The 21,729-nt window shown below is 42.3% G+C and overlaps 1 protein-coding gene across 1 annotated transcript in view; it reads left to right on the forward strand.

Annotated features, from left to right (window-relative positions):
- LOC116388596 (ADP-ribosylation factor-like protein 15) overlaps nt 1–21,729 on the forward strand; it is a 98,476-nt gene that overhangs the window by 37,325 nt on the left and 39,422 nt on the right. The window contains exons 3-4 of the mRNA XM_031856615.1: nt 630–689; nt 14,303–14,511. Of these exons, the coding sequence (XP_031712475.1) occupies nt 630–689; nt 14,303–14,511 (269 nt within the window). The remainder of the gene's footprint in view (nt 1–629; nt 690–14,302; nt 14,512–21,729) is intronic.

Genomic DNA, 21,729 nt, shown 5'->3' on the forward strand with positions numbered 1-21,729 from the left:
CCCCCCCCCCCCCCCCCCCCACTCCTTACTTCATGGTTTTGCGCTGTCGTAATGTGCTTAAAAACCACATTTAGCAGATAATTCAGATGTTTTAGTCAAATCATAATCGGTTGTCTGTCCCATCCCTCCTCCTGTTTGTGAACGTTTCCAGGAAACAAATTCCCAGCGAGACAGTTTGGAGCATAATTTGTGCATCATTAAATCTCTTTCCTCCAGCGGGTTTCTTTACTATTTCCCACCGCATGCAACCACAGAAACAAACCACGTAATACGTGGTAGCACTTTAGCTCTATCCTCGTCCAACTCCCAATGCAGAACAAAACACTTTTTGTTTTTCTGTTTTGCTAAGTCGGGACCACACAAAGGACTCTTTTCTTTCGCTTTCACAACACAAATATGTTGTCAGTCCTCCTGCGTGTTCACCAGCTGGTGGTTTTGAAGGAAAAAAAAAGGTACACCAGATATCCGGGGGGAACTGCAAGTCCGATTTCTTTGAGCTATGTTTTCCACTAATGAAAAGCAAGCCAGCCGACAAGTCGATTCTCATGACTCTCAACATGTGCCGTCCACACACAAACACAATTTCTTTATGTCACCGCAACAACGGCTTTTCATTTGTCTCCCCTCAGGTTTCAGCATCAAAGCAGTGCCATTTTCAAACGCCATCCTGAATGTAAAAGAACTCGGAGGTAAGATGCCCAGCCCCAGCCTGCAATGCTTTCAGAATTTAATATGACGAAGTTCCTCCTTTGTCGTGTAAGTCTGTGAGGTGAAATATATATCGACCTAACAATAGACTGAATATAAGAAGTGGACGTAGTCCTCGTGACGTCGCCAATCGGTTTGTAGACTGACGATTCAAAGCCTCGAGGTCGCCGATTTGGCCGTCTCCATTTTGGATTACGGCTGTCGACATTTTAGCTGTTTGGCAACCAGTGAATGGAAGTTACCATATTTGGAATGCGGAGGAGTGACGTAGAGACGCTGTATACAGCTCTGGTAGCTGCAGCGACCTGTCAATCACAGTAAGCCCGCCCTAAAGCATACTCTGCTTTATGGACTATTTGACTCTAAATGGACCATAATTTACTAAATGAACATCATGCTGTATTGAAGAAGACTTGAAACTAGAGATTGAGACCATGAACTCATGTTTACAATGTTTACTGTGGTAATAAATCAAGAGAGAAGTAGTCATTTTCTCATAGACTTCTATACAATCAGAGGAGTCGCCCCTGATGGTCAGTAGAGAGAATGCAGCTTTAAAGACACTTCTGCAATGGCTTCACTCGGCAGAACCAGAGGTTTGCGCCTGTACCCAAACTAGACGTTAGCATGTTCAACTAAAACTTCAATTAAAAAACACAATGCAACATAACAACAACTCGCAATGGAATAATTATTTAAAAGCAGTCGCAAGTAGAGAAGACTGAGTTGCTGTTTATTTGCAGCTTAACATATTAGGATATAAAAGGCATTCATTTCATTTTTACACTAAGAAATCAAATTTATCTATTTCTGCAGTCATGAAAGTTTCAGTACCTCTGCAGGTAAAGTAGCATTATTATACGATTTGATCTAATTTATTTCATTAGTTTGTTGCTACCTTATCGTCACTGTGTTCTATCTCCCAGTATGTGGGTGGCGTGTTTTGATCCTCTATTAGCAAAGCAAAATCAGGAAACCTAAATTACACAATACAGACGTGCAGCATAAAAACATGTTTTTCATTCAGATAAACAAAGCTTGTCCTGTTATCATCTCATCTGTCGATATTAACTGTGTACACCAGGGATGCAGAAGCATGTTTGTTTTTGTTTTTTGTTTTTTTACCTCCGGTAGCATCACACCTTTCGGTCACGGACGTCAGACCTTGTTAGTGTGTTCTGAAGTGGCCCGCTCAATCTGCACCCTGTTATTCCTGGAAACGCACAGCACTCGAGGAAGCCGTTTAATAAGCACAGACGAGAGAGATGTCGGGGTGGACGTACGTAAACAGAGCGAATGCAGCGGGGAGGCTTGCAGTCCTTTAAAGGGAGTCTTTGGAAGAGGGATTTTAAATCAGCGCTGTCCCGTCTCCCCCTCCAGCAGCTCAGCGACACAAGAAAAGAAAAAAAAAAACAGTATTGTGTTGTTGAGGGTGAAAGTAATTTATGTTGTTTTCCGCGCACCATATAGGCACATGACAGGTGCGGTGCATGTTTTTGAAGGGACACCCATCACAGCCTCTTGAAAAGATGAAAAAAACACACACAGACACACACACACACACACACACACACACACACACACACACACACACACACACACACAAAGAGGCACCGGGGGACCACCAACGAGGGTGCTACCAAATTTGGACAGGGCGCATTAGGGGGGTTTTCAAAAGAGTTTTTTTTTTCTGGATTCAAAGCCGGTCTGGTGGGACATTATTGTGGTTGGAAAAACACTGGTCCCACGGATGACGCGTTTGATTTAGATAAGTTAGTATTGGCTGTAAACAACAGCAAAGGATGATGAAATCTGTTGGTTTTTCTTCACTGTTTGCCCCCACACACACACACACACACACACACACACACACACACACACACACACACACACACACACACTCCCCCTGCTTGGACCATCTCTTCCCTGCTCCTTTTTTCTTGTAAATACACAGAGCAAAATAATTTGTGCGATTCGTGGTGCCGTCTGTTATGGACGGGTTTGACGTGGTGAAAACAAGAACGCGATGCTTCTCCTTTTTTATTTAGAGCACGGTATCAGATTGGGTCCCCATCTACGGTGAAGTACTGATATATTTGGTTTGGTTTGAGCGTAAATGACGTAAATGCGGAGTCGGTGCTCTTGCGTAATGTCCTGCCGGTCAGTTTTCACAATCGGCTCTCTTAAATCGTTTTCTGATTAAAGCAGCTGCTTTTTCTGCACCGTTTGTAACTTACTCAATGCTTCTGTCAGCATTCTTTTTTTTCTTTTTCTTCTCTCCTCCCCTTTTCCCCCTATCGCTTTAATACAAGCAAACATACCCGGTCCAGCTTTGTTATTTTGCACTGCATCGATGATGCAGAAAAATGATACAAGATGTGACGCACAGACGTCTGTATGAATTCGTGACACCCCCACCTCCCAAAAATGAACTTGTTTTACACAATACTCATGTGGCTTGTTCTCTTCACTCAGCCTTGACTAAACCAAGGGAAGAAGCGCTCGTTGAGAAGCTTGAAGAAGTGAAGCACTTCCCATCTACTTCCTTCCTTCCTGTCCCACCGAAAAAGCCCATTGAATGTCAATGAGCTATTCTCCCTTTACAGTCTGAGACGTCGTGTCGGATAAACCATTTAAGGCACAAAACGCTTGTAAGATGGCTATTTTCCATTAATTTGCTCCGCTTGGTGAAGCATTTAAAAGTCATGAATTGCTTCCTCACTTTTGATATGGAGTTATTCCATCCTTGCTGTTTGCTTGGCAGTGCGAGTCTGATTATTTATGTGTAGTTTATATATAATTAATTATAAATGCATAGATAAATACAGGCTGATGTTTGTTTACCTTTGGTTCAATGATCGTGTGATGGGGGACGAATCATTGAAGGAGCACAGACTGAATATAAGAAGTTTGTCGTAGTTATCGTGATGTCACTCATTGGTTTGGTGGAATACCATTTTGAAGCCTCGACTTGGGCGATTTTGCCGTCGCCATCTTGGATTACGACCGTCGCCATGTTGTTTTTTTCATAACCAATGAACGGACCAAATACCATATTTGCCGAGGAATGACTAGATACGTCGTGTACAGCTCTGGTAACAGCAGCAACCTGTCAATCACAGTAAGCCCGCCCTAAAGCATACCCTGCTTTATGGTCTATTTGACTCTAAATGGACCATAATTTACTAAATGAACATCATGCTGTATTGAAGAAGACTTGAAACTAGAGCGTGAGACCATAAACTCATGTTTACAATGTTTACTGCTTCATTGTTTTTAAAACTGCCCGTCCAGACTAAAACGCAACCCGGGAGGTTTCAATCCTAAATGGCGCCAGCAGCGTTTTTCAAACGTCTTCGTTTTAGGGGTCGTAAAGCGTTGAGGTAGTGTGGACGCTAGGTGTAAACGTAGCAAAGGTTAGCTAACGTAGCACTGGGAGTCGTCATAAGAGCCAGGTCTTATTCTAAAGATGCAGGCTCTGAACCCTGAACACTCGTGTCGTGTGGCCAGATTGTCACAAGTGCAAACTGTCTTTTTTTAAACCAGAGACACAAAGCAGCTTATGATGTTTGGTGGCTGCAGCGATCCAGACCGGGCTACATGTTTGTCTCATGCATTCGTCATCGAGGTCCCTGCTGTCTTGTTTTCGTTTTGTTCTCCTCTGGTTGCTGTTGTTAGTTCCTCTTCCGGATCGTGCCATTATTTGTTCTCTTTGCAATCTTCACTCCAGTCAAGCTGTCCTTGTTTAATGATTTCAACACATTACATAGCCGTCTCCGCCGGACATTCGTTACCAGGCAGGACTTGTCCCTCAGTGTTTACATGCCTGTGTATAACTGAGTTATTGTCAGCCGTTTCTTAGTGACAATGTAAGCGAGAAACCCAGTTCCCTTAATTCGAGTAAAGGATTAAGAAAAACCCAGTTAAAACCATTTAGATCCTTTAGTATCTCTGTGACAGCGATGTGGTAGGATGAAAGTACAGAAATAATTCAAACCCAAAGTCCAACCCAAGCTTAGGCTGAAATAAATAAGTCTAAATAAATCGGTGTCCACAGCTGAACGGCAGACTATTTGAGAAACAAAACAGAAATCCGACATGTGCACGCTAAAGGACAGAGTGTGTGTGGACTTGCACCAGAGTCTGTCCTCTGTCAGAGAAGTCAACTCCCTGCAACACGAAAAAAACATTCACATATCACTGATGCTTTTTAGAATAAATCCACCTTGTTTTTAGAAATACGGTCATACGGAAACATGGTGGAACGTGGAGAATCATCTCGGGCTCTACCACAGCCACCTATCATAACACGAGACGCGAGTCCTCACCTCGTATTCCTTAGTTAGATGTGATCAGAAAATGCAGCGAGAAACAAATGGATACCCAGATAGAACTGTGTGATTTTCATGTTTATTTGATCAGCATGCAGAGCTCTTTGTACTCATGTGAATAAAGTGCAATAACGTCTTTTAAGTAGGTCGACATTGAGTATTTTGCATCTGGCCATCTTAAGTCTGGCAGATGTTTGCTACCCAGCTGGTGCCAGGTACGGGGATTAGGTGGGAAGGGCTCCTCCGGGGACACGGGGGAGGAATCTATCAAAAGTGTGTGTGTGTGTGTGTGTGTGTATATACGTCTGTACAGTGACATGATGTCAAGTCTAGACGGGCCATTTCACAGTGTGCATTCATGCCACACAACGACAGCTGATGAAGAAGTGGTGCTAATATTCACCACTCGTTGCTGTTGAGGCTTTTTTTGAGTGGTAGATATTTGCACATGCCGTGTCCTTTAATCAGTGTTTGTCACTCTCTATATCTATATATTCCAGTATTCTGGAATTCCGACAATTTATAGTGAAATAAATTGTTTTAATTAGCCAACTTAAAGGTTTATGTGAAACGACCTGTCAATCACAAGTTAGCGACGCCCTCAAGAATATATTCTGCTTTATCGTCAATTAGACTCTAAATGGGGGAGGTGGAGGTAATAAATCAAGCGAGAAGTCATCTTCTCATTTCTTCTATACAATCTGACTTCTTTTTGCAACCAGAGGAGTCGCCGCCTGATGGCCATTAGGAAGAGTGCAAGTTTAAGGCACTTCTGCAATCGGCTTCACTTTCCAGAACCGGAAGTTGCCGCCTGTAGAGATTTGTGTAAATTTGAACACATGTGGAACCCATGTTACCATCCACCATTAGTCCTACACATACGGAGAACATTTACCAGTTGTCTGTGACCACCAACAGGCAAAGACAGCACGTGAGCACGTCCCACTACACCGCAGTCATGGCAGACCCCAATGTGGTTCTTATTACTATCAGATAGGACCACAGTGTGTGTGTTGCTCTGCCCCACAGGGAGGCCTTTCCTTTGCATTGGAAAAGATTTGACAAAAAGGGCAAATCATTTTGTAGATGATCTACTGAGGATTAAAGCAGACGCGTAACTGATCTCTATTTGAGGCCTCATTTAAGAATATTACCTATTTGATGTTGGGTTGGTTGTTGATGGTGGGTGAAATGCACATTATAGATACTATAATAGACGCCACATAAATGTCTTGAAACCAACTTTTGAAGTCAAAATTTCAAATACGTTCAAGAACTTCCAAGTATTCTATCTTTAAAGATTTCAATGACAACGAGGACATAGGCAATGCTCTTGATATTATTATCCGGGCACAGCAGCCTATATGTGGGTTGGAACAGGTACAGAAAGGCCACGATGATCTGCCCCAGTGGCGCGTGATGATAACGGCTAACTAGATGGAACGGAGGAGGGGCAAAGAGCGGCGAAAGCCCAATTATTTACACAAACACAACTTATTAATCTCTGGTAGTAATATGTGCCGCGATGAGAGGGACTCTGACTCCATTTACTTTAAAAACAGACACCGCTGAGGCGGCAGGTTGATGTCTGTCTCAACAGCTGAAGTGTTTCCCACCTCGCTCCAGCTCGTTCCTCAATGAAGTAAGCAAACTTTTATTACCACTTTTATTACTTTTATTACCTCCCTCACTAGTCCCAGCCCCCCCATATCAGCGTATTGTAGCTGTTTTGCTCTGTTTTTCGTTAGGAAATCTTCAAAGCGGGGTTGCTCTGTGTTTCAACTTTCAAGAGTGGAAAAAAAATCTCGTGATTATTAACATGTTTGCGTTTTGTTCAAGGTAAACGGCAGATAGCATGAACGATAGGAGGCAGAAATGTGTGAGAAAGTGGTTGGAGCCGACTGTGAATGTGAAACCATACCTGCATCGATACCCAACAACACACGGAAACAAGCCTCAACAGTAGCCTAACTCTGACCAAATGGAGATGCAGGGTAGTAGGTTTCAACTGTGTACCATCGCAAGCTGTTTGAGTTTGCAGACGACTTCAGAAAAACATTAAACACAATCGAAAAGAAAATCTGAATCCAGAATGTCTTCATCTGCTTTTCATTTGTTTTGCAATGTAATTGCTTGCTTATGTTTTACTGGCAGTTGCCTCAAAAGTTTTGTTTATTCATTCATAGTTTCACTTTGGAAAAGAAAGAAAAAATAAAGCAACCTGATCACTGACACATAATTGCCACTTGTTTGTGTAACCAGAAGACGTCTGCTTTTCTCTCCTTCGTGCATGAGTGGCATCATGACTTCCAGAGCGCCCTAATGTTTTTACTGTTCTCTGACCTTTCACAATATGTTTTGAGCTTCACTTTTTCTCCCTGTGTATGGTATCCCTCAACAGACCTAAATAGAGCTTATCAATACATAGATCTGCATATAAACACTTCTGGGCTAGCTTCTGGCACAGTACTCTGCTTGCTTCTCAATTTCAGCACTTTTGAAAACTACTACAGTTGCAACAATTATTTTCATTTTCGAATAAATTTACAATTTATTTTTATTGACTTATTGTTTTTTCTATAAAAATGTCAGAGATAGTTAAAAATAGTTGTTGCAATTTCCAAGATGATGTCTTAAAATAGCTTCTTTGTTTTTAGCCCAGCAACAGTCCAAGAACCACAAATGATCTATTTACTGTCTCATAAGAAGAAGAAAAACTAAAGCTGGACCCAAGTAATATTTCTAACATTTGATTGAATAATAAATCGAACAATTATTTGATTTAATCAGCCCGTTAAGAACTACAACTTAGGGTTTGACTTAGCAAAGTGCAAAACTTCAGAAAATTTACCTGTTTGACAACCCAATAGTAAGAAACGGGGAACGCAGGCTGCATCAGTAATGAGTGGTAGCCCTGCTAAGTGTTTCGCACAACAGTGGCCTGTAGCAGTTGGCTGCGCAAACGCCATGAATCATCAAATGTCTACGAAGCATATCACATCCATAATCATAAAGTTTTATTCCTCCCAAACTTCAAACCATGCTTTCATGTTAAACATTCACATGTATAAGCAATCACACTCCGTGTTGCAGGTTGACTTCATTTGCTATAGAGTGTTGAAAAAGGTCTTGCTTTGAGTTAAGTGAGTGAGGGAGGGATGGAGGGAGGGATGGGCCGGCCGAGGTGTTTTCATAGGATCACATTTCTGTCCATGTGATCCCAGAGAGGGTTACTGTCTGACGTCACAGATCATATAGTTGTTTTCTGTCCCGCAGTGTAATATCCTCAGAAATTTCATTAATTCATATTTTTCTTATGTAGGGAGCATGAGAAAAATGTTTCCAGCTACTGGGGGCGCAACAAATCATAAAACGGATAAGCAATAAAGAAGGAATGTAACTTTTAGAGCTTGCCGATACTAGTTGCCGATCATTCATGATCCATGTAGCTACACTGGTCCAACAAAAATGGCGACGCTTCGTACTGATGTCTTTGATGAACTTTATTTGCCGTTCGCTCTCTCTTTCCACCTCAGACACCGTGAAAACTACAAACAAAACGTAAACATATTTACGTAAATTGCGAGCTCCTGTGGAGTCTCTCAGGCAAATGTCTGTTGACAAAGGGACTTTTTCTAGCACACGTTGTTAGCACATATTAGCACATTAATAATGACATAAACTACAAACTACAATCTCAAAAAATGCAACACATTTAAACTTAAAGACTTAAAAACAACAATATACACAAATATATGTACAAATGAACACTTTACCGTGTGCACCTCTTGGACCACATGCAGAATCAGTTTAACCTGTGGTCATTTACTCCTCTCTGCTTCTGCTTCCCACAATGCCATGGTCATATTCCCACGCCAACTCTGGGTGTGGCCTGTTACTTAACGACATACATGACGAAATACGATACATTGAGGCACCACATACGGTACCATATAAACTCGAGAATAAGCAATTACACATGTCTCCTTGACAGTTACAATCCATATTGGCAGATGCAGATCCCTTTGTTGTTTGTTTTCTTTTAGCAGCTGGTCTACAAGACTCCAGAATATATCTTTTTTTTGCCATCGTCCCAAAAATCATTTCAACCAAAAAAAATAATCAAATATTCTAAATATTATCCTTTTCTTTTATAGTTATCTATGATATTTTTTAATCATAAAAACACACAATTCAAATGATAAGGAAATAAGATTGTATTTTACTGATTAAAACAGATCTTGTCATCAGTAGTTTTGATGATGTATTATAATCTACTTATAGTTAGTGTAAACAGGTTATAGTTCATCTCTAATATCTATTTATGTTTCCTTCAAACAACCGGATTTATTCAAGTTTCTCACCAACACTACATCTACAGATTACATGTGAACACATAACAATTTACCTTCGCCCAATACTCGTTTCTATTGAACAAAGCCTGAACGCATCATCATTTAACTGAACAGAACCCTTCTTTAGCCGTTAGCGGTGCTGCTAACGTTGCTGCTAACGTTGCTAGCTCTCCTGTCAATTTAAACACAGATTTGTTGTTTATAACATAACATATCAGAGATCTGCGAACAGAAAGCATGAATGCCGATGTCCTGATCGCATATTTTTATTGAATTTTGGCCGATAATAATGCTCAGTAAATTTTCCGCCTTGGTGGTTAAACTGTGTATTTAATCCACGGTTCACATGCGTGCCAAACCGCGAGGGCCAGATCCCTACGGATCACGGATCGACAACGGTTCGTTACAGAACTAACAGCTCCTAAATATTCAGTCTGCACTGTACCCAGTCCACTAGTGTACTGCTACTGTCTAGACGTGTAGATATCTGTCTCAGATATCATCAGGAGAGCTGTGGTGAAGTTAAATAGGATAACCAATTAAAAATCACCAAACACTGGTGGTAAACATTGAGTTTTAAGGCTTATTCCCTCAAACCGTAAGGGAAAATACCCCATAGCTGAACTCCAGCAGGGATTAAAGCCATTATGGAACAGCAAAATATTCTGAATTCTTTGGCCAAGGGTAGCCTCAGTAGACAATTATGTAATGCAGCCACAATAAGCAGTGAGCCACCAGAGGCAGTGATTTACAGGGATTTTAAGGGGCTAAGTGCCGTTGTTAGTTTTTATAAAACGGTTTCTACATATACCTGGCAAGGTTTCACAAGAGACACACAGGGCCATAAAAAATGCAATAATTTAGTGATAACAAATTATCATTCTTAAGCCGAGCAGTGTAGTTCTTCAACGTTTGCCAAGAAACACACAGACGCAGTGGAAGGAATGCTTAGACATTGCCGTGATTATTAACATATATATCTGGATGTCGCCATTAATTGTGCAATTGCTGCAGTATTGTTCAGCACCCTTCTTTGCTGGTACCGGGCTGTGTTTTGTCTCTGGTTGGAGTTTTAATGGTGCTGCGCCAGAAGCAAGAAGGACATTGCTCCGGCATCTTCTATCGCTGTAGTTTGTATGTCATTAAGGCTTCAGTGACGTAGGTTCACATCTCTACCCGGTCAGTCTCGCCTCAAGGCCATCATCAGAATGTTTATGTACAGTGGCGACATCGAGCCAATGAAGTTCAACCTCATGGGCTCTTTAGTTTACATTAGGAAAACATAAAAAATGAGTTCTCATGATGTTTCAGTTACGTTATAACCACAACCATCGCCTTCCCCTAGCTGTTGTCACTTACCAGTATTATAATTTTTGTTACAGTGTAGCTTGGTTATATTGCTGGTTGTTGAACACACAACTAGAGAAAAGTGAACACAACAGGCTACAAATAAATACATGCACGTTAGCTAAAGCTACGTTGTTCACTTGCCATAGATAGTTAGTGTAGTTTGTCTGCCTATAATGGAGATTTGACCGCAACACCGACAGGTATTTATCCCTGGCTGCCCAAACCTATCTCCCCGTATGCTCCATATGTTTCTGTAGCCGGTATCTCTGTTGTTATAAGATATGTTTCATGGTAGTTTTGCCCTTCACTGGCAATAATTGCTCTCTTGCCCTTGCTAACACAATAGCTTGCTTTGTTGCTCTCTGCTACTACACATTCAACCTAAATGTATCAAGTCCCGGCGAGGGAGAAGGATGTTGAAGGTGATTGTGGGAAATGGAAGTCCTATCGTATGCATCATTATAAAACCTTGAAAGCGTTCAGTCGTAGATTCTTCCTTTCAGGTGCATCCAACCGTACTGTGTGATACCTTGATATCAAGGAGATCATTCATATTTCCCTGATTATGTGCTTGCGTAATTACCCAAAACATGATGATTCGGTTGGGTAATTGATTTAGCTAGAGCCATTCGTTATTTATTTCATACGGTCAGAAACCCGTGTAGTGAACGAATGAGGCTTCCTACGGATGAGTCTGTACTTGACCGGGTCAGTAAGCCTTTCACTGCTGCGCCGTTGACCTTTTGGATAATTACGTCTCAGTGAACTCTGAAAGTATAAAACATTTACCTTTTTATAATTCATTTCATCACTGGCTTTTGATAAACAAAGGTGTTCAGTGGCGGAGAAGTAGAAAGGAAAGGTGAAAAGGGAGCAGAGGAATGAGGTCTTACTCACAGTGCACTTATTTGATTAATGATATGTAGCCGGTCTGCCAGCGTCCCCCAAGAACCATGACGTCATGTTTGGAAGTCCTCCCGTCAGGCCAATAGGTGGCAGAAGCTGCTAACGAGACGTGACGGACATTCCACCGTTTCCAGGCAAAGATGAGAGAAACTTCCTACTCAATCTCTCAAGTGCCACTTTGTCTGATAGCTTTCCACTCCAGTGAGAGGTGTGAGTAGAATGAGTGGGGAGGAAGGAAAGACGAGAGGGAGGGAGAGCACGAGGGAAGGGAGGTAAATGTCACCAAGAGCACTTCGTGATGCTTTAAACATTTGCCAGCCTCACAGTTCGTCACTTGCTTGGCAGTTACCTTACCGTGAGCAACAATAACACAACAACAGTTCACCAGATTGCAAAAGAAGTAACCTCACCAGGCGGAGAAGGATCGTTTTAACCAGAGAAAGTACCACCTTGTAAAAAGCAAATGCACATACTTGCGCATGCAATGTGACAGGACCCTTTTGTAGTTGTGTTGATGCGGTGCTGGCAAGCTCGATGAGTGCGTAGAACAAACATTTTGAGCAGTTTAATGGAGAACATGTTGTGGAAAGGACAGTTAAAGCAGTAAACTGATTTAACTGAGTTAATGAAGTGTTTTTAAAGTGTAAGACCAGTTGACAAGATGTGTTTTTTTATATTTTAGAAGATTTCAATCTGAAACTACAATAGACAATACTGTGGTGTATTTGAGATGCCTTACTAATGAGGAAAATGTCCGTACTGTTTCTGAATGGGCAAATAAAATGAAAACCAGATTATTGTGATTCCATGTTGAGGATAACCTGCGATACTACTTCTGCACTTTACATCTATCTTTTGAGCAAATTTTTTTTTACTCAACTTCTGTTGGCTGGAAATTTGTAGATTCCTCAATGAAGTAGATCAGCAGCTGTGGTCAGCTTGTGGTCAGTCAGTCACAATGGATTCCAGTTGTCACAAGAGGAGCAAGATGTCCTAAGGAGCATGAGTAACACGGAGGATGTGACTAGCGTATCATGGCTCTGTGGTGTTGAGTGAGTGTGTCAGCTCAATGGAGAGAGGGTGACAGCAGAAGCTGTCATCTGGCAGTCATTCCTAACCTTATGAAGAACCTTTTTTTTTCTTTTTCTCTTTTCATGGACTCAATAGTAACATAATGACAGCTTTGCCATAAAAATGAGAAACTATCCTTTTTATCACTGCTGGGTAAAGAAGGAATGGTGGGAGACATGCTTGTAATGAGGGTGAGCAAGACGTTCAACTATACTTTGTGTTGCAGTTCCAGTACATAAATGATTCCTTTTTTAAAAGTTTTTGATTGAAAAAAAAATAGTATTAACTGTGAGAGTATTGCCCTGGAATTAGCCTGTTAGGAAAAGTCCCAAGCAGTGAACTGACCCCGCTAAGTGTTTTCCTTCAGGTGAGAAATGGTTTCGTGGTTGGGGTTACCATCTACCAGTCCTACGAAGCAGGTGGGATTTAGCCAGATCCTGAGCAAAGTGTCCTTACATTGTAGGCGAAAGGAGGGGCCGGCAGTGGAAGCAAAGGGAGGTGGTAGCAAACTGGACTGGACTGACTCATTCTGTGAGCACGTAGGTCTCCTCCACAATTTACTTACACTAACAAATAAAGTTACTGTGAACTAAACCATTGTGTGAGCGGATGTTCTTGCTCCAAATTAGCGCACTAAAAGGAACCATATGGAGCTTACTGTGAACTCACGGTGTCAGTGTGGTTTTGAAAATCAGCCCAGGCTACTTTCAAATAATCAAATGTTTGTGTGTCTTTACTTTAAGGACTTTGGAGATCCACTCTACTGTCAAAACACTACACTGTGTGTCTTAAGAACGACTTGAGAAGTGGCTGAGAAATTTCTCAGGGAAATAGGTAGTTTGACATTCACACAACAAATCTTAGTGGTTTTGGTTTTACCTAAAACACGTGTAGCAAATAGTCTTCGTGCGACACGGTTACATAAAAAGCCAAAACAAAGACGCAAATAGACACCAATCCGCGCTCTGCGATGATGCAACTGGAATGAGGCGGATAGGCGAATTTCACACCATTTGCGTATTGGCTTACGTTATTTTCTGTATTGATGAAGCGGATGCAATGTTAGCATAGCCTAGCACCAATCGATCCAAACTCCATTCACAAAACTAGCATTTTTAAAGTCGTTTGCTCGTCTTCTTGACTTACAGACGTAACAAAGCATGAAATCCAGACTTTTTACAAATCTGAATCATTATGTAGTTATATCGTCATTATGTAGTAACACAAATATTTGCTTGGCGTTTGGTGGGAACACGGCATTCTTATTATATTTGTCAAATCTGTTTTGTTAGGCATTGTCTTGATGTGCTTTGTTCTATGTCTTATAATGTTCCAGAATGGATTTCTGTTTCAATATTTTCTAACGTTTAATACTTTATTTTCAGATTGATTGCAGACAGTGCTAATTATGAATTTAATGGAAATGTTTTTGTGTTGGAGAAAGTCTATTTACAAACTGATAATTATGAGATTATTATGTTTTGTATCATTTGTCATCAGGAGATTTTCACATGACAACGGTAACATCATATATGACAATGACTACAATGACACATTTAACGGAACCATATTCGTCTACAGGAGCAGACCACATCAAGAAATATTGGAGTCGTTACTACCAGGGGTCACAGGGTGTAGTCTTCGTATTGGACAGTGCCTCGTCGGATGAGGACCTTGAGGCAGCGCGTAACGAGCTCCACTCGGCCCTGCAGCATCCGCAGCTCTGCACACTGCCTTTCCTCATCCTTGCCAACCACCAGGACAAGCCTGCTGCAAGAGCTCCAAACCAGGTAACCTACTGGAGCCAGTTTACAGTGCTATTGCTAATTTATTCCATCCTCTGCACCTCTAACTGAAATGAATGTACATTTTTACCCAAATAAGCACTGCAGCTTCTGCCTCAATCAGAAAAGGCAGTTTTGCTTCTTTCTTTTTTTTACACAGATCTATACCCATCATGCACATACACATGGAGGGCTCTTTTCATCTGCACTCTGAAATATACAGTTGTACACAACAGGTCTCCTATGATTGTTAAAGAGTCAAAAGGGGGAGGTTTCAAAGCTGAGCTCTAACTACAGTGGGGATCATAAACTGTCAACATATTTTACTACTTTTTAGTAGTGGTGGTGCTGATATGGAGGGTTGTGATATAGGAACAGTGTTGTTGGAGACAACAACCTAGGTCGGATCTCTCAAGCTAAATTCTTCCCATTTGAGGGGCCAAACTAAAAGTCATCAAAAGATCTCTATAAATTTGTGTTTTGGGAAAAGAGAAACCTCATCCGGAATAGGGAAACAAAGGCCTCTTCCTGCACCCAGCCCTTGAGCAGGAGTTTCCAGGTAGGTCCCTTGTGCCTGGTCCCTGGTAAGTCTCAGCCCCAACAAGTGGCATGGGGCTGATGCCATGTGGGTTACCCCATCCAAGTGTTAGGTGTAGGAGACTAGTGTGTTGCCAAATGGGTGATGGGCCAAGGTGGACTCCATGGCCTGCTGACCTATGGCTTTTAAAAGTGGCTTTGAGATGTGAAATGTCACCTCTTTGTTGTGGAAGGAGCTGGAGCAAGTACGCTATTGCTTTAGCCAAAGCCGATGAACCCAAATGTACTGCGAGTGTGAACTGGGAATGTCTGGCTGAGGGCCCTTTGCATAAAGTCTCCAATTCTCGCCTCTGCAAGACTTATTTTCACGACTTGTTGGAAGTTGATGATACCCAAGAGTTGTGGCCTGAAGGTCTTTGGTGTCTGTCTTGGCCTGATTACCTGTTAGTAGAACCCACTGTTGAGGGAGGCTTTCAGGTTTCTGAATGACAAGAATGTGGAATCCAGACGGATTGCAGCTTCTGTTGTTGCAGAAGCAAAAACTTGTGTGGGGAATTCATGAAGACAGACTTTTGGTTTGCCTCAACACGATTCAGCCAGTCCGGCCGAGGAGTGGGGGCTTCTCAGCAGGGGAGTAGGATTGCGTATTCCTCGACTGGGGATATTACTGGACGGTGTGGAAGGAACACTTAAGCAACTTCTGAACTCGACTCCACAGCCTCTGTGGAGGAGGCAAGTTGTAACACCTGCAAGTTTTATCTTTTTGCCGAAAGTTACAGATAATCAGAAAGCTCCCCAGGGCAATGGTCCAGGGATAGATTGATGTGAGATTCAAAAGGCTCTGTTGTTGGACTCGGTCGATATAGCTCTTCAGTGTTGTGACATAGTGTGCTTAAGTTATTGGGGTGTTGCACAATCTCAGAACCGGTCGGTTATCAGCCTTAAGACGATAAGCCTCTGGGGGCAATGGGCTATATTTCTGGGGTTCACTCCTTATGTAACCTGTGGATCCGGGCTAAGACTTCCTTTTCAGTGCCCTGCTCTTAAGATACGACACAAGAGTTGAGAGACGACTTGTGCGACCAGATTCTTTCCCAAGTAGTCTGTTTTCAAGCAAATTTTAAGCTAATGAACATTTTATTTGTCAGACAATAGTCGGTGGGTTCCGAGATTGCCTTTCGTTCAATGCGTTCTGCCTCTTTTGCTCTCGATGCGACTGTTTACCTGCTTGAATCTAATTGGTCGATATTACATTGACTGCAAACGCAAACCAGAACGCTTCAGATACCAAAATGTTGCCTACAGATTTGGCATATGAATGCAGAATCTTTTTGTAGAGATGTGTCACAGTGCTCATCGTCCTAGTGAAATCTTAGGACAAGGTACTAGAAAGGAGCTTTCAAACGACTGAACGGTGGATCCAGGATGATTAACGTAAGAATAAGGATACTGGGGTAGTGACGGAGAGAACGAGTTGATGGATACAAGTGGCAGAAATGTATTTCTCTTGCAGGGTGGCTTGAACATGCAGACTGAGCTTTGAAAACTCGCTGATTCTTCAAATTGAAGGGAGCCAGATAAGTTGGTTTAGAGATCTTAATTCCTTTCTGGCACATCCAGCTGAGAGGAGACCCCAGAGAGAACCAATGCTGGGGGACTTTTGTATCTTCCTGGTTTGGAAACGCCTCAGGATCTGGATGACATTATAAGGGACTAAGATGTCCCCGGTTGGCTGTCTTCTAAAATGTATTAATTTGTTTTATTGTCATCGTTTGTCATCGTAGGACTCTATTCATCATGCGTAAGAAAACACGCAGAGCATGTGCTTCCAAGATGTTTGCTTTTTATCGTTGCCGGTAAATGGTCCATGATACAGCCGTCGAGCTCTGGAACACAGTTTCTCCCCCCCCCCCCCCCCATGTTTTTTTTCCCCTCATTGAAGTTTTAGATAGTGTTGTTATTTGTTACTTGTGTGGTAGGTCAACTTCTGTCATTTAATCTTCAAAACTAAAGACATGATTTATATCAAGCTTAGCTCTAATTTCAGTCGGACTCTAGATTATTTTTGGAAACATATCGGCTCTGAGCACAATTCTCTCTCAAGTTCCATCCATCTTTTTTTACCGAGCTGTCTTTAGACTTTGCTCTTCTGTATGTTGACTGAGTAGGAAGCGATGCACTTCTGACGGGGCGTCTTACCAGAACTTGCCCACACAGAACCCTCATGATCACACATCTTTTGTTCCAGTCTTATTGTACTCTTCTCTTTTGTCTCAAATAGTAGTTTGCCACGAACAGACAGGATGTAATAGTTAGAATATAGTAGAAATGTCTCGTAGTAGTCATGAAGTAGTAGGTCATGTCACCACCTCCCCTCAGGACAGAATTAATCACCGCTTGTGGAGGCAGGACTGAAATACAGCGTAACTAGGGTAGTGTCTCTCTCGCTCTCTCTCTCTCTCTCTCTCTCTCTCTCTCTCTCTCTCTCTCTCTCCCCCCCCCCCCCCCCCCCTTTGCTAGCCTTGCTCTACCACTCTACCTCCCTCACAGAAGGAGCCTCTTGGAGTAGGATGTTATGGATAGCATTCCCTGTGTGATGCTCGCTCATATTTCAAAAACCTGGAACCTCATTTTCCTGCACATGCGCACACACACACACACACAAATATATACACACACATGCATCATCTGCAGAGGCCTATTTAATGTTTCTGAAGGATAACAAAGATGGATGCCTGTAGAGAGGACCATCTGCGTTTCCTGGCCTAGACCACCGGTGTTGCTGCTCCTCTGCAGTGGGAAAGGACAGAGAGACGAGTTCTGTACCTGGTTCTGTCGTGACCCAAGAAAACCCATGACTCTACTTGAGTCAGTTTAACTTAGTTTAACTAATCAGTATGGGTTGGAGTCACAGAACCTCACTAATCGCATCGCCACAGCTGGTCTCATTGTTGGCCCTCATAACGCAGCCAATCAAACCAGTGTGTATGCTGCCCACGCTATCCACAGGTCCTAGCGTGATGTGTCCTCTGCTATACTTGACCCACCATTGCATCGGTCTCTGGAAGTATTGACTCGTCTGAACTGTTTGCAAACACCGATGACACGTGAGACTGGCTCATGTCGCCTAAAGGCCTTTTTTCTTGCAACGCGTCGGGAGGGTCGTTCCAGTTCATAATGAGCGACTTACATAAACAGAGTTGAGCGGGGCGGCAGAGGAAGCTGGGGTTAGTACTGAGGCAGTGGATTTCATACTGTCTACTTGTATCATTACATGTCTCGTCCATGTTGCTATTTTGTATTTGTCTGCAACGTCACACTCTTTCTTACATTCAACACATTAAAAGCAATCCATACAGCATGATTGTAGCTTTTTCTTTCAAATTGTAATACATCTATTTCAACATCTACAATCAAACAGCTGTAAGTCTTAACACAAGGCTTTAAAATATGCTGTCAGCGGTGACAGACATCCGTGATTCATTCATTTGATTCCACTGACGCTCTAATAATGCACTTTACCGAGTCTCTTGGTTGGGTTGTGGGTACAAGAGGGATACTCTTACTTGGCATAGTTTTCCAAGTGTTTGTATATTCTTCGTAATCCATTTGTGTGTTTGAAATTACACGGCCATTAAGGAGTGTTACCATGCTGGCGTGTGCATATTATCATCTGACTCACGGCTGTGTCATTGACGGAGCTCAGTGTTCAGTGACTCACCAGTAATCTCTGATAAGACCTAACAACATTTTAAGAACTACAAAAGAATTCACAGACTCCGCCTCTTCTCTTAACCCTCACTTCTTCGCCGTACTGTAAGCCGTGTCTTGACCTCGCTGGTTTCTGACTAATGGCTCCGGGTGATATCGCGTGTCGCGCTGTTGAAAATAAGATAAAAACAGGAGTGGAAATAGTAAGCCCTCTCAACCACTGGGGAGTGCAACAGGGCAAAACCTCCATATGTTAAGCAAACATTTGCTCAACAGCCGCAGAGGTCTCGTGCTGGAGTTTATTTTCAGTTCTCTACGGGTTCCCATGCGGTCGTTTTAAGTTCACTTACAGAGGAGCTTTCTCCTCTGTTGTAAGACTTTGCATCTTGCAAACATATATTAGGAACGAAGTATGCTCGGCATTATTTAGACAGCATACAGATGCAAACGATCAAACCCTTAAAGATCAAACAACTGCCTTATTAACAGGTACTTATTCATGCAGAGTGGTGCTTAAAGAACATAGGAAGGCTCTCTTCAGCCCAAGGTGGCTTGTGTGCTTCCATGGAGTGCTGTGGTGACGGTACATCCAGATGTGTGTGCCAGTAGCACCCTGTGGATATTTCAGAACATGAAGATTTCCAAGCTTTTTGTCACACGGGAAACTGCCCCAGAATCCACAAAATGCCAATTCCAGCTTTATTCTATTAATGTATTATGGTGTATATGTTTTCAAGGTATTTGACTTTGTTGCAACAATAACAGCCTCTATCTACTGTAAGAAGCCATCACATACCTCATCACTAAAATTGTGAATTCAGGTTTGCCCGTAGTTCTCATCCTCAATAAAATGGAGATGCTCTTGCTAGTTGTGGCGACTGTTAAGGCCTTAACTTGTTTGTGGTTTGTCTCCAGGAAGTTTGGGAATATTTATGTCTTCACATTACTTATTGATAACGGTTGTCAAAATGCTCTACCGTGGAGCCCAGTTGCTTAATATTAAATGAAAGTTTTCACTAAAAGTACCACGGTACATGTCAGAAACAGGTGGCGAACCACTTTTAGCCTCCGTGGTCCGGTTGTAAGTGCAGCGCGTCTCCTCGGCTATGCCACTTCCTATTTCCTCGGTTTTTTTATATATCGTCCTTTTGGAAGCATCGCGGCGAGACCTCTGAGTGAACCCGAGAAAGTGTCAGATTATGCACAACGTGTCCAGCTGCAGCTACACTCATCACATACACTAACGCTCATTTATTTAGGTTATCTGGAGTACGTGGGCCTGCACTGTGAATTACCTCTCTGAATTGGTAAAGGTATATTTATGCACTTAAAAAACATAAAATGGAGCATAAGAGATGTTTTTCTGATACCAGAAACCTGTTTTTAAGTCCAAGTAAATTTGACTTCACCGGGTTGATGTCCTCTGTTCCTCAGACATGTTCAGCTTGTCCCAGCTGCCACATCGATACCAGAGAACACGCGGCACACGAGCGTCGTACAGCCTCGTCTGTGTCTGCGGGACCCAGATATTTTCACACGCACATACCTTTAAAGGTCTCTTATAAGACGCCATATATATACACCTAGTATGTTATGTATCCTTTCATTATTTATTAGAATTTCCATTAGCTTTTTACTCGGTAAACAAGTCCTCCTGAGGGTCAGTGCACATTGCTTTGAGATGTTTTGGGCCAGTGGAGCTACTTCACTGGAACTTTTGCTCCATAGAGGCTTTACACTCATTAGGTCATCACCAGGCTAGGACAGTAACACTGTACATACACTGTACGTTTGAGAGGAGGTGCATGTTTCCATAAGTTTGAGCTGTATTAAACAGTCAATTGAAGTGGCAGATGATCATCAGAGCAATATCCCGTTGCAAAGTGGAAACAATCCTCTCTTCAGGTTATTGGCCTTTAATATATTCTGCAGATATGAAGGTCAAGTCATCTGAGAGTATAAATACTTAACATGTAACAATGTTTATGATTACTGTAATCCGTAACACTTTGAAAAATAACCCTTTTTTTTAACCGTCGTGACCTTTGATCCGCCATAACAATTTGCTCCGGAAAAGCTCAGCCCGGTTACGTCCTCGGTAATCCCCTGTGAATCATTTAAACGATTTAAGCATGTCTAAATGTTTATTGGACGGGTCAGTCTAAATTAAAACAAGAAGTCACGCGTGAGCTTTTTGTATATACCACGTGTGATGCATGGATGTAATGCCGCAGAGTAAACCGCAGTGGAAGATCAAATAAAGAAGCCAAATGTTAAAATACGGTGATACTTGGCACTGTTAACAACTGTCATTGAAATAGCAAACCACAAGAATGGAATATACTGTACATCTAATTATTTAGATCAGGCACAAGTATATTCACTTTAACGTTTTTATTTTTGTCAAATCTGAACCCTTTAGCCTCACCTGCTTTGAATCTTTCGCCAGCACATCTTCTTACACATCCCACATGGAATTTAAAAGGATGCAGTTTGTAAACACCAAAGCACACATTCCCTCGGACAATTATTCTGTGGCGTATAATGTTACAACCACGGATGGAAGTCCCTAGAGAAAGCCATTGTGCCGGTCGCCGAGGGCCCGTACGTGATCTAGATTGCAGAAATCTGATTAGGGCCCACAGATGAACAGAATTATGTATCGCTGCGGACTTTTTATTTGAACATGTATTATTGGAGCTTTCAAAACGACATTCTCCATCTGACCTCCATCTGACGGCAGCTGCGTCGCAGGTTCTTGCTTCTTGTGAAAGTTTTTTACAAGCGCCGCCCCTGAATTGAGTCCACATTCAGCAGGTCTGAACCCTATTGGCAGCTTCCTCTGGCGATGACACTGTACACAAATGACGTCCCCGCGCTGGCCTTCTTCTCACAGCCACTGCTCTGTTGACAGAACAAGGCGGCCCGTTTCCTCAACACACACACACACACACACACACACACACACACACACAC

Source organism: Anarrhichthys ocellatus, unplaced genomic scaffold, assembly GCF_004355925.1.
Source record: "Anarrhichthys ocellatus isolate YVR2014 unplaced genomic scaffold, GSC_Weel_1.0 scaffold17, whole genome shotgun sequence".
Classification (NCBI taxonomy): Eukaryota; Metazoa; Chordata; class Actinopteri; order Perciformes; family Anarhichadidae; genus Anarrhichthys; species Anarrhichthys ocellatus.